This window comes from Peromyscus leucopus, chromosome 14, assembly GCF_004664715.2.
Source record: "Peromyscus leucopus breed LL Stock chromosome 14, UCI_PerLeu_2.1, whole genome shotgun sequence".
Taxonomy (NCBI): domain Eukaryota; kingdom Metazoa; phylum Chordata; class Mammalia; order Rodentia; family Cricetidae; genus Peromyscus; species Peromyscus leucopus.
The window spans coordinates 9,649,855-9,663,390 of NC_051075.1; the positions used below are offsets into that span (position 1 = coordinate 9,649,855).

The 13,536-nt window shown below is 40.0% G+C and overlaps 1 protein-coding gene across 1 annotated transcript in view; it reads right to left on the bottom strand.

The window, feature by feature from the left end:
• Window positions 1-13,536, bottom strand: part of Znf277 (zinc finger protein 277) — a 129,975-nt gene that overhangs the window by 43,861 nt on the left and 72,578 nt on the right. Inside the window, exons 2-4 of the mRNA XM_028872272.2 lie at window positions 8,903-9,104; window positions 2,876-2,964; window positions 2,134-2,216 (exon numbers count right to left, since the gene is read on the bottom strand). Coding sequence (XP_028728105.1) covers window positions 2,134-2,216; window positions 2,876-2,964; window positions 8,903-9,104 — 374 coding nt within the window. The remainder of the gene's footprint in view (window positions 1-2,133; window positions 2,217-2,875; window positions 2,965-8,902; window positions 9,105-13,536) is intronic.

Sequence of the window (13,536 nt, forward strand, 5' to 3'; positions counted from 1 at the left end):
AATTCAGTACTCCTTATGCAGTACTATCACACCAGGAACATCCCAGACAGTGATTCCCAAAGCCCAGAGTAACAGTACAAGGTGTGTGGGATGCTGAGCAAAGGACTACGTCGGAAGGCAAGGCTGAAAGCAAGAGCTCCATTTTCCATCCATTCTGTGAATCTGAGCAACTTCATCTTTCCTCACCGCCAGGATGACCTCACAGTGCTGTCAGACCTACTGAAAGGCTTGGCACTGGCTGGCGCTCAGAAATTTTTAGCATCTTTCTGTATCTCCAAGTTGGTTTGCTCTTTCCTAGAATTTGACAGCTTTAAAACACCTTTCACACAGCTACCTTCACTGTCTTCTTTTTATGACACTGGTAGGTAAGAAGTACACATAAATGGATCTTTACCATCATGCAGCCAATGTTCCTGGCACCAAAGTCTCTACAGTTTAGCACCATCTACCTTTATCAGTTTGCCTCACACTGCTTCCAATTCAGAAAAATCCAGTCATTCTGCTTCTCAGACACACCTTGAACATCTTTCTTGATGTCTTTACCACTTGCCATCTTCCTACATCCTAATGCTTCAGATGCTGTATTGTTACGGTTATTCTTGTTATGGCTAGTACTTTCCAAGTGCTTCCACATGCCAACTATTATTCTAAGCATACTGCATGCATTGCTTTACTTAATCTTCAAAACTCTGTAAGCCATTCTATGTTATCTGTTACTATGAACATATATGTAGCTTCTCATCTGTACACTCTCATGATATGAGCCATACCTTTGGACTCTTTGCATAATTACTGTGTAAAGCAGGGATTCTACACGTGACAGTAGGGCACGCTGTCATTTATATTTTGTCCTTTTAAGCTGCTGTGATGCTTACTTTCTTCAAACCCCTCACTCTTTCAGACTGTAAAGTAATGTAAAAGAGTTCATCTATAGTTTGTGGATATTTTTTGGGGCCTGAGTTTATCTGTAAACATATAGTAAAGGTTCTTCCCTCTGAGGGGCAGCAATGGCTTAAGTGGCTGGGGCTGGGTTTGAATTTATATATAGAAACATAAAAGCTTGATCATTCTTGACTAAGGCCACAGTAAGCAAAAAGCGAGAAAACACAGATATTAACAATTAAGAAATTCATTCAACAAGACAGTAAGTTAACCCTTGCTTGGCAATGTACCTAAGACACTGTTATGGGAGATGAAGGAAACTTAGGAAGTCCTGTTTCTTTACTGGGTTTACTGTACAGGAGAAGCATTTTTCTTATATGTATACCCAAATCCAACAATATCATCGCTCTTTTACTAGTAAAAATAATTATTAGAGATGTTTACAAATAAAATATGTTTCAGGTTTTTTTCTCCAATGCTATAACTAGGTATTATAGGGTGTATTTTCATTCTAGGTTTCTCAAGACTGTAGTATAGATAACCAAATTCACAACCTCCTCATAATGTATTTAATCAGATCTAAAGATAAAAAAAAGACTTACAAGAAGTTGCTAAAGGAAAAGTAAGCCAATTGCAAATAACAGTCAAGATCAAGTCATAAACAGGAAACAGTGTTTTTAAATAAAATTAACATCTTACAATGCATGACTAACTTATGAAAATTAAATTTTTATGCTTTTTATGTGCTACTGTCTTTCTAAGGAATAAAGATGCTGAGGTTTTCAGATTTGCTTGCTTATGGATAAAACAAAATAAGTGAGACTATTATGTTGATTGAGTCATGTACTTAATTCATAACAGAGAATAAAGGAAATGCTACTACATAGCACATTCCAGTGAAAAGAAGAAAGAGAAAAGGTTAATCAACCTGATTTGGATTAGCTGAGGGCACTGCTCCCTGATTGTTGAACCTCAGTGTGCATTAAGCATCTAGAATTACACGAAGGTATACAGACTCTTTTTTTTTTACGTTGGGGATAACTCAGGAAACAAAGTCAGGGTCCTCTCTGCATTTCTAATGAATACTTAAGCCTTCAGTCAAGTGAATATTATTTTCTGTTTTAAGAGATGTATGTATAGTATTTTATTTTGTGTATTTTTGAAATTTTCCTTAAGTAAAAGTGGAAAAAGAGAACAAGAATGATTTTTGTATGTACTTCTAACACACTATTCATACTTTAAAATTCTTACCAGTCTCTGTTTTTGAAGCTCCTCTCTGAGGATTCTATCTTCTGGTAACACATCACACAACAAAAAATAGTTGTCTTGTTCTTCTGTTGAGAGATTAGGACAATAAGTGAGAAAACAGATTTTTTTTTGGGAGTATTGACTTCTTCACAGCAGTAGAGACGGCTCAGTCAGAGAAGAAGAACTTGTGTGAGCATGAGGACCCTGGTCTGCAGCCTCCCGACTCACGTCAAAGCCTGGGCTGCCGGACCCCTGGGGCTGGGCCAGCTACTTATGCCAACTGATGGGCTACAGGCTCAGGGAGAGACTCTGCCTCAAAAAATAAGGCAAAGAGGAGTAGAGGCCAGCATTGCCTGTAGCTTACACTGTGTGTGTGTGGGGGGGGTGTGGGGGTGTGTGGGTGGGGTGTGTGTGTGTGGGGTATGTGTGTGGGGGGTGTGTGTGTGTGTGGGTGTGGGTGTGTGTGGGTGTGGGTGTGTGTGTGTGGGGGGGATGTGTGTGTGTGGGGTGTGTGTGTGTGTGTGTGTGTGATGTGTGTGGGTGTGGGGTCTGTGTGGGGGTGGGTGGGTGTGCATGTCCATTAATATCTGGTATAGAGTTCTGATGCCGATTTATTTAAGTAAAGTAAAATAAAAACATCAGTTTAATTTCAGCTATCATGCAAGTGAGAACAAGTGTAATTTAAGAGAGTGAGATTACTTGTGTGAATTTTTGATTTACGTCAATAGTCAAGACATACACTTACCAAATGGAGCTGTGGAATTGATTCTTATCACACTGCAAAAATCTGTGATTGGCTGTTCAGTGAACCTTTTCCTCCAATATAAAATGTACCTAAGAAATGATATTCGAAAGGATGATGAGACTCAATATAAAGCTCTTCAAATGATAGGATGATACAAGAATGTCTAATTACCCCCACTAAAAAGCAGATGTTGACTGAAACTGCTCGAGAATATGTGAAAAGAAAGGCACTGAGGTATATATTTAATAAATCAAGCCACCCTACAAAGGCAAGGGAATGGTTAAACTTTACAACTCTGAAATTCAATAAACAGCTATGTAAGAAAGCTAAAATGAGTTTCTTTTGTTTGTTTGAGACAGGCTCTCATATAGCTCAGGATAGCCTTGAACATGCTATGTTGTTTAGGCTAGCCTTGAATCCCTGATCTTTGGGTCTTTACCTTCTAAATTCTTGGATTACAGGCAAGTGCTACCACACATGGTTAAGGTGAATTATTTTATTGTCATAATGAAGTTTTCTAAAATAACTTTATAATTTACATGTATTCAAAATGTAAGACTTAGGAGGTTAGACCAGTTTAGCACACCGTTTTAGGGTCCTGGTTTGAGTCCCAGGACAGACCTGGTGGCTCACAAGTATCTGTAACTCCAGTCACGGGTTCTGATGCTCTGTCCTGGCCTCTGTAGGCACCAGCCATGCTTGTGGTACACTGACACACATGTACGTAAAACATCCATACGTATAAAATAAAAATAAATAAATCTAAAAAGAATGAGAGAATCAAATAGGCTTGTGACACCAAGGAGATGAAGAGAAGACTGAGTGGTCATCTTTAGCAAAGTGAGAAAACAGCATGCAGCCAACATCTGCATCATTAGACAGAACGACAAATGCCACACCGTGCCTAAAATACATGGAACGTAACCTTTGGAGAAACAGCTGAGCTAAGTAGCATATGGGCTAAATGAAAAGCAAATCAGTCGGGCGGTGGTGGCGCACGCCTTTAGTCCCAGCACTCGGGAGGCAGAGCCAGGCGGATCTCTGTGAGTTCGAGGCCAGCCTGGGCTACCAAGTGAGTCCCAGGAAAGGCACAAAGCTACACAGAGAAACCCTGTCTCGAAAAAAAAAAAAAAAAAAAAAAAAAACAAACCAACCCCCCCCCCAAAAAAAAAACCAAACCCAAAAAACAAAAAAAAGCAAATCAGAACCCAGCCCTGTACATAAACTGAAATACAAAGTAAAATGACATGATTCCATCAAGCTGCTCCTCCTTCAATGTATTTATTGTAACAAGATGAATTAAAGTGCTACCTCATAGACCAAAGGGCACCACCAGGAGAATGTGGTCTTCTTCATGAGGGGAAAGGAAATGGGAAGGTCAACCCTATAGTTGACAGCTTATTGGAATACACAAATTACACATAAGAAAAGCAAGTTACACCAAAGAACCAAAGCTTCATTAAAAAAAGGATGAAATTTGCTGAAATACTGGAAGAACATAGGAAGGGTAGGGATTTGGACATTTAAAATGGCTTGATATAGCATCTAGCAGTGGTCTGCCAGAGTCAATGCTGCAAGAATGTGGGAGAGTCCTTGGAGACTTCTCTGTGTGTGTGGGGGGTGTCTCTAGCCAACAACTCCCCATATCTGGGGTCCTTTTACTCTTCTTTAGCATATTTGTCACCATCATGGTGTTCTGAAGACAGGGGATTATGTACACAAACTTGAACACAAACAAGTACATAATACATCAGACACACCCACCCACAGGGAAGAGGCTGGGGAAATGTTCTGCTTAGCCCATCTTGGCAAAGTGGTGACATGGATAAAGGAATATGGTAGAACCTATGTTAGAGATGTCAAGAATAGGGCAAAATTTTTTTGTTCAAACTGAAATATATCGATATTTGTGCTCCTGAATATTCAAATCCATATATGGCAGGACCAGGTGCCTGAGATAACTGACTCTTCCAGAGAGAGCCACAAATCACCATACAACTTAAATGCATAAGTGCATGCTCCATATCCCATTGTGGCACAGTATAAAAACACAACTTTAATTGCTACATATATTTTAGTTCAAGCTTACATCTGAGTTTAGAAATATCATAAACACATAGTAGTATCTTTGTAGTTTTTAACTAGAACTAAGGGGTATACACTTATATATTTTCTTGTTGTTATTACAGGTACTCAGAAAAATTGTATTCAATTGACAAACAGCTTAAGGACAGCAAGTCTTCAAGACACACTTCTCATGGCCCTGGCCCCAATTAGAACATATTTTTCAGGGTTATATAAGTATATAGTACTTCTTGTCTTCATTTTTCCTACCTCTCTAGTTTATTCAAAGTTACAGTTATAGCTATTGAGATTGAGAGTCATGATAGCATTTCAACACTTTATTAAAAAGCTATAAAAGTAATTGGTAAGTAATCAACAAATACTTTTGTTTAAAAGAATTTCAATCATATTCCATGGAACTCTTTCTCACATATAAGTGATAGGAAATACTTTTCTATATGCTGCCAATATGTGTTGCTCTGATTGGTTGATTAATAAAGCTGTTTGGCCGTTGGTAAGGCAGCTTGGAGGCAGATGGGAAATTCAGAGAAGAAATGTGCAGGGGGTGGGAGGGATACACACACACACACACACACACACACACACACACACACATACACACACATGCCAGCAAGCTGCCCAAGGAGCAATATATAATGGGACAGAGGTAAAGCCCCAGAACATGTGGCAATACACAGATTAATAGTTATGGGCTAATTTAAGATATAAGAACTAGCTAGCAAAAAGCTTGAGCCATGGCCATGCAGTTATAATTAATATAAGCCTCTGTGTGTTTACTTGGGGGATGCGAGTGGGAGAGATCTGTCCCGACCACCGGCTCTGTGTGTGCCGGGACACAGAAAATCTTCCCACTACATATAAGAAAATCTTTGTAGCAGATTCTTGCCTGCTGTGGCCTACATTGTAGTTTGTACACATACTGATAAAGGTATGAAGGGCTGAAACATGGTTGCTATCCAAGTAGCATGGAATGAATGGAATGTAGAAAATTACAGAGTTAACATTTATCTTCTGGTACAATTTTATCTACCAAAGAAAGCCAGAAAACTGCTCACTCTAAATAACTGTTAAGTGTCTTCAAAGGTGAGATTTTTCAGTTTTGTTTTATTTCCTCTTCCCTAGGAAGTTTTATATATACTTTGTTTCAATCAAGAATGTCAAATGTTTAATATAAAAATTTAAGGCTTACTTCTTATAACACAGGAGGTAAGGCTGGGGTGGTAGTGTAGCTCTGTAACCCTAGCACTTAAAAGCCTAAGGTAGAGGAATGTGAGCTTGAGGTAGCCTGGGCTACACAACAAGACCCCCGTTGAAAAAAAAATAAGTAAAGTAAGCGCATCCCATTTCTATTATTTAAAACCTTTATGACTTGTGCTTAGAAGGATCAGATTTTCTCTGATGGAGTGAATCCATCCACGTTAACCGAAGCTCTTCACTGCTGTCCCCTCAGACCCTCTATAACTTCTTCTGTGACGGATGGAGTAAGTGACACTGTGTTGAGAAGACTCTAACTTAACTGATCACAGTCAACGACTGTTTGGGAGAAGAACTTTTAGTTCCATTAAATTATATGAGGTTATTCACAGAAGACTGGAAATATTAAAAATGTTCTTTAAAGAAACAAGAGTTTACTCAGATACATTCTTGGTTATTCAAAATTAATCTCATTTTTACTTCCTGAGAGTAAAAATTTCATTTAATTGGGGTGTTGTTGGTTGTTTTACTTTTCTCTTTGGCTCTTTGTTCTTTACACTTTGGGGGACCCACCACTCAGCTCCCAAATAACCACAAACAGAGTCTTAGTCTTTTTTATGAATTCCCAGTCTCAGCTTAGCTTGTTTCTAGCCAGCTTTTCTAACTTAAATTATCTTGTCTACCTTTTGCCTCTGGCTTTTCCTTTTCTATTCGTGTATATCTTTCTTTACTTCTTAGTCCGTGGCTTGCTGTGTAGCCAAGTGGCTGATCCCTGAAGTCCTCCTCTCCTTGTTCTCTCGCTCCTAGATCTTCCTCTCCTCAATTTTCTCCTTCTATTTATTCTCTCTGCCTGCCAGGCCCTCCTATCCTTTCTTCTGCCTTGCTATTGGCTGTTCAGTTTTTTATTAGATCAATCAGGTGTTTTAGACAGGCACAGTAACACAGCTTCACAGAGTTAAACAAATGCAATATAAAGGAATGCAATACATCTTTGCATCATTAAAACAAATGTTCCATATCATAAACAAATGTAACACACCTTAAAATAACATTTCTACAACATAGTGGGGCATTTGGAAGAAAGAACTAAAATTCTCCATTTAAAATACAACTTTACTATACATTTTAGAAAGCATTTACATTTGATATGTATCTTTTTCTTTAATTAACAAGCATTCATGTTACTGCTTAGCTACATTTAATAAGTGATTGTTCTCAACACTATTTATTGATTCCTAAGCCCTGAGACCCAGTTAAGTAACTTGACTGTTCTACCCATATATGGGCAATAAGATTAATGCCAATAATAAGAAATTAATAACTATAAATACTGTCATTTTATTATAAATAAACACAAAAGAGAAAAGACACATTTTGATCTAAACATTTCTTGGATTTTAAGGGCAGAAGAGAAAACAAAGTCGTAACATCTTTCAGTTACCACTGATAGATGGTTATATTGTCCTGCAGTTCAAAAGGAGTAATTTTTGTTTATATAATATAAATAAGAGTAAAGAAATCACTTTATAACAAAGGAAAGCTGAGTAAAACAAGATAGCACCCATTTAATAGTCCTGTTACAGTTACTTGGAGAAGAAAAGAACTGGAAGATGTCTACCTTAAGTGTCTTAAATGAACAGATTTGAATACATCTTGGAAAAAGTATTATGTTTAGCAACACTCCCATAATATTCTAAGAAACAACTATCCTGACCATTTCTCTCTAATTCAAAAATAAGGAATAACAAAGAGAAGGAGAAGTACAATGCGTTGGTCCCGAAAATATGCAAGAAACTAGTCTGGCAGTTGGTGACACACATTATTCACATTTCCTTGCTCTGTTCTGTGACCAGGCAACATCAAAGTCTAGTAAAAAATAACCATACTGGGTGGATATGGGATCCATGTGTACACAGAAGGCATGCTGCATCCATTCCATATTGGGAAGGATACAGAAACCTGAACAGCTGGATTACCCCCATAGGGATGGTAATTATTTCAACTTCAAACGGTCTTTCTAAAAATCTAGATAAAGTAGAAGCTTGCATGAGATTTTCTTGAAAACTGGATCTTATAAATAAAGGAGAATTAGGTTTTCAGACTAGTATAAAGGCCCACTGAAAACTGAAGCCATAGCTGCAAGACTGCAGTTTCACCACTAATCAAAAGACAGAGTTCGGCTCTCATGTATCAGGTAAGCAGCACGACACAGGCAAGAGCTGCTCCCACCCGACCGACAGGAGATCAGTGCTCACAGTAACCGATCTGCTCCACGCCACAAGGATAAGAGTTCCCAGGCCCCGATTCTAGTCTAGGCTGGCCTGTTTCCATAGACTTCTCCACTGCTAATAATGTGGCCTGCTGCTCTAGAAGACCTGTGGCAAGAATGAGATTTCTTCCTGGTAACGACAGTGGTGGCCTGAGAGATAATCTGTACTGGTATTCTAATGTTGAGGCGACTTGTTACTTTCCAATGAAATAGAGCCTTTTCATATTCTCCTAATTTTATGTTCTTGGTAATTACCCAAGTCAGCAACTACGATGAGGTCTCCTCAGTAGAAAATATATATCATGTTTTATTAATCATTATTTATATGTTTATTAATAAAAGATTGAAATTTAAAAATCTGAGGAAAACCACCTGAGCATGACCTTCCATATCTGGGTAGAAATTGTTTTCTGTGTAGAACAGACCATCCTCCAGTCAAGAACAAATTTAATTCTTTTATAGACAAAACCAAAATTTACCTTGGGAAATCTGCAACCAGCTTCACATCAGCTATGACAATCTTATGCTCAATAATCATGTGCTTCAAAAGTCTGTCTCGTTCAGCCACAGGAAAATGTTCTTCACAGAAAATACAAGGCACACATGGAGGCCCTTCGAAAACGGTGGAGCCACCTGGACTCTCTGGCAGGGAAAGTGGCTCCAGGATACAATCTTTCCTGTCTGGGAGAGGCACAAAAGAAGAAGAAAGAAAACTGAAACCAACCCTGGCTCCAACGATTTTTCACCTCCTGCACTGAAAGGAGTCTGAAGGCATTTACAAGTTTAAAAACCCAAACCACAGCACCGGTGAGAACCTTGCTGTCATTTTAAACAGAGCTACAGCCCTGCTGTGAAAGAACTCACAGCCCTGCTCTTTGCTTGAATGGGGAAACCCGTTTGTTGAAGTAACTGGTGAAGTTTTCTTCATGGGTCCTGGCCAGTGAGTGCAACTCAGAGTAACAGCAAGTGGAAACATCGACAACTGGGTTAGAGTCCTAAGTGACCACATGACTTAGGAAGCCACCACACAGCTCATGCCAGGCTCTTTCTGATAAATTTGAAAACTTTCTTATATCTAATCACATGCCATGTACAAAGAACACATTTCCTACACTGGCTTGAAACAGCATGTGCTAAGTGGCCGAGGTAGCAATCTCTATGCTGTTTGTTATTTGCTCATTACGAAGTCATGTATCACAGGTGAGACTTTTATGAGCCAAGCGTTAGACACTCAGTATATACACAGTCAACGTGTTCCTCGCCCCAAACGATTCCTTTTTCTTACATCACTCACAGTGTCTTCAAGTGCTTTAGTGTCTCTATGCCTCCCATTTCAGGGCATCAAACTGAGGTAGTTGTGTCAGGACCTCTCTGTAGTCTGCCATGGTGGAACCCTGCACCGGCCATCTTATTCCAGTTCTTAAGTAGGCAGTAACTGGAAATGAAAACTAGGGCTCAGCCTTTGCATTTCCAGAAGGAAAGGAACTTTCTTCGGAGAGAGATAAATGCTAGGCCTGTTGAGCTAGTTGGGAGGCATAGGCAGGAGGATCTCAAGTTCAAATCTTGTTGGGACTACAGAGCAAGTTCAAGGCCAGCCTGGGCAACTAAAGGAGATCCTACCTCAAAATAAAAAGGAAAATGAGGGCTAGAGATACAGTTTAGTGATAGAGAACTTGCTTAACATTTGTGAGCACTGCTGTCACTCCCCAGGATTTAAAATAAAAATAAAAAAAAAAAAAAAGAAAGCTATTCTACAGATGAATTTCGGAATTAGGTTAATACCAATATTTTTCTGTTACATTTTATTTTATTTTTACTCTTATCTTATTATTTATGCATTCTTAATCGAGTAATATTAGACCAGTCACTGATACATGGCCCAAGAATCAGCTAAGTCACATAAGACAGAAGCTTTCATTCACCTCTTAACAAACACCAACCGAGTATCTATGACTGCAAGTCTTCTGTGCAGGTATTGCATGCTATGAGTGTTATTTGAGGGCTCACAGTTTGTTAGAAGGTACAGATAAGTTAACAGGATAAAGAGAAAGTGACAGAGGACATTCATTGAAAGGCAGAAGCAGTGTGGTTCACAGAATAGACAGAGAGGGAAGTGTCCCATAGGAGATTTTTAGTGTACCCCTCACACACTCCAGCCATATTAAAGTCTCCTAAGTCAAACTGCTTATATGTTCATACAATCTGAATTAGCACTAAAGAGGATATTGAGCGAACCCATCACTAGGAGAGTATTTAAAACATGCAAACACTTTAGCAGTACTACTAATGAAAGTGCTGTTAGCAATCCTCTGCCAGCCAAGAAACACAAAGGCAGCATGTCCAGTGGGTACCGGTTAAGGCAGATGATATTGGCCAAGTGCTGAAAATAAGAACTGCTGATCGGCACACAGCCTCTAAGAAGACAAGCATCACCCCATCTCAACGTTCAGGGAACATCAGGAGAGGGCCAAAATGAACTTAAGAGCTAGAGGATGAGGCAGAGTCCTGAGAAACACAGTCTTCTGGACACGACAGGCCCAGCGTGGATGGGGGCTCACAAGGCCCCACCCCTAGTTAATGGGCTGTTGGATCGGAGGGCAAATCAGTCTTCTTCAGGGGTGTGGCTGTTGGTGGATGGTCTCATACTTACTAGGGCAGCACTAATGGGACTTAGTGGGTTATTTAAAAAAAGAAGAGGAGGAGGAGGACATGAAGTTGAGAGCCATGTGGGGGGGGGTGGATGTGGGGAGTGGAAGAAGAGTTAGGGATGAATATGATCAAAATATATTGCGTAGATGTAAGGAATTGTCAAAGGACAAAAGATTCTTACAGTTATCTTAAATAAAGGTAATATTAGTAAACATCACCTGACAAATAAATAACAAAGAGCCCTGTTTACATTCTTCTCCCAAAATTTGATTGGAATATTTGCAAATTTCTTTGTCTGGCCAGGGAAAACAAGCATGGTAATAGCAGCCATCACCACCAGCAGGAGTGGAATGGGAATTCCCACTGGTAAATCACCAGCCACACCCTAGGGCACTTCTTCAATCCTACCATGTCATTTCCTAGTTATTATAATCCCATCTCCCACGTGACAGAATAGAGATAGGAGAAGTTAAAAGTAATATTTCATGAACACAGTTAAATCTGAACTCAAATACTACATTATTCTGCTCCCAGTACCCAAAGGCATTTTCCAACTTGAATTCTTCTTTAACAACACCTACACCCAGTGCTGTTTTGAATTTGTAGGTATTTATAAGCCACTTTGAGTTTCTGTGCATTGCCGCGTGTCCTGATGCCACCTCGCCTGGCAGTGTTTGTACCACGCTCAGTATCCCACATTTTCTTCCATGATTGTTCTTATTTTTTCCCCAAAGAGTTCCTATAAACTCTGGTCTTCTGTGGTTTGTTTTCTTCCCTTTATAAAGCTAATGCCCAACTTTTCCTCAAGTTATTCCTGAGTGAACAGACACAAAACTCACATGTACTGAAACAGAATTACCCATCATGGCAAAGGAACGGAGTAAAATCATAGATGTGAAAATCTTATGTCTGAGGAACCTGTGGTTTGGGAATTATTGAATATGAGAACTGGAGTTACTATATATTTCAGAAAAAACAGATTCAACAGATCTTTTAAATGATTCTTTTCTGACTCTCTAGCCACTCAGTGCCTTGCTAACATGTGACAGCACGGTCATCTGGAATAATTCATTTACCTACTTGCCCACTCTTTGTCCTTTCACAGGGTTTATCCTGGGTGTCAAGGGAAGTCCCTGACACCAAACGGATCTGACGTCCACTGACTAACACTGTCATCCTGTGTGACTGCCTGTCAGATGCAAGCATTAACTTCATCAACCCTCACAATAACTCTAAGGAGCTTCCATTTTGATCCTATCTTATAAAAACAGAGCTGAGAGGTGATTTGAGCTAGTGCTGACAGCTGCTCCTTGGTAGAGAGAGGCTCTGGACCCACACTCTGGCTGGAGCTTGAGCACACAATCTTTATGTGACACTACAAAGTAAGAGCTTTCCTTGAAGAGGCCAAGCCACATCCACACATCATTACTTACTTATTACTTTAACTTTTAACTTAACATGGTAACACATGGATTTACTATTGCATTTTCATACCTGTCATTTCACTTGGTTCATGTTCACCCTCCTCCCCCTCCCCTGCCCACCCCCCATCCCACTTTGATGTTGTAAAGTGATAAGAGGCAGTTGGGAAGAGGCAAGTCTCAAGATGGGGAGACTAACCTGGAAGGGCAGTACAGATGCCTAAGTGGGAGAGCTTGTGGGGCAGCAACATTAGCAGTGGACAGAACCTGACAGTTCCTGTTCACTTACTGGCCACCGAGTGTGAAGGAAAGAGAATAGGAAGAGAGAGGGAGTAAGTATCCCACTCCCTCTGTGGAATGCACGGGCTAGTTTAGTCAACTTGACATAAACTAGAGTCATCAGAGAGGAGGAGGCTCAATTGAAGAAAGGTCTCCTTAAGATGTAGCTGTAAGGCATTTTCTTAACCAGTGATCAATGGGGAAGGGCCCAGCACACTGTGGGTGGGTCCACTCTAGGCTGCTGGCTCTGGGTTCTATAATGAAGGAGGCTGAGCAAGCCTGCAAACAGCACCCCTCCACGGCCTCGGCATCAGCTCCCGTCTCCAGGTTCCTGCCCTGTTTGAGTTCCTGTCTATACTGCCTTCACAATGATGGATCACAATGTGGCAGTGTAAGCCAAATAAACCCTTTCCTCCCCAGCTTGCTTTTGGCCATAGTGTTTCATTGCGGCAACAGAAACCCTAAGTAAGATAAGGAGCCTATACGAACAGGAGTTCTAGTCAATGATCTTGGATTCTAACACAAAGAGAGAAAAAGGTTTGGATGTTAGAGTAGGGTGGGTAGTATGATCTCAGCAGTTACATCTTCCTCTTATGGTTGGTAGACACGAAGCAGAAAGTGGTACTCCATGAGATGGATTTGAACTGTCCCGTTTGCCAGCCTCTGCTCTCCACGGTTCTCTTCTGGGCTTGACCTACCCCATCTCTTCATGTATCACTGACATTAAGTTAATTATTTACACATGTATCTCTACTACTATGTTA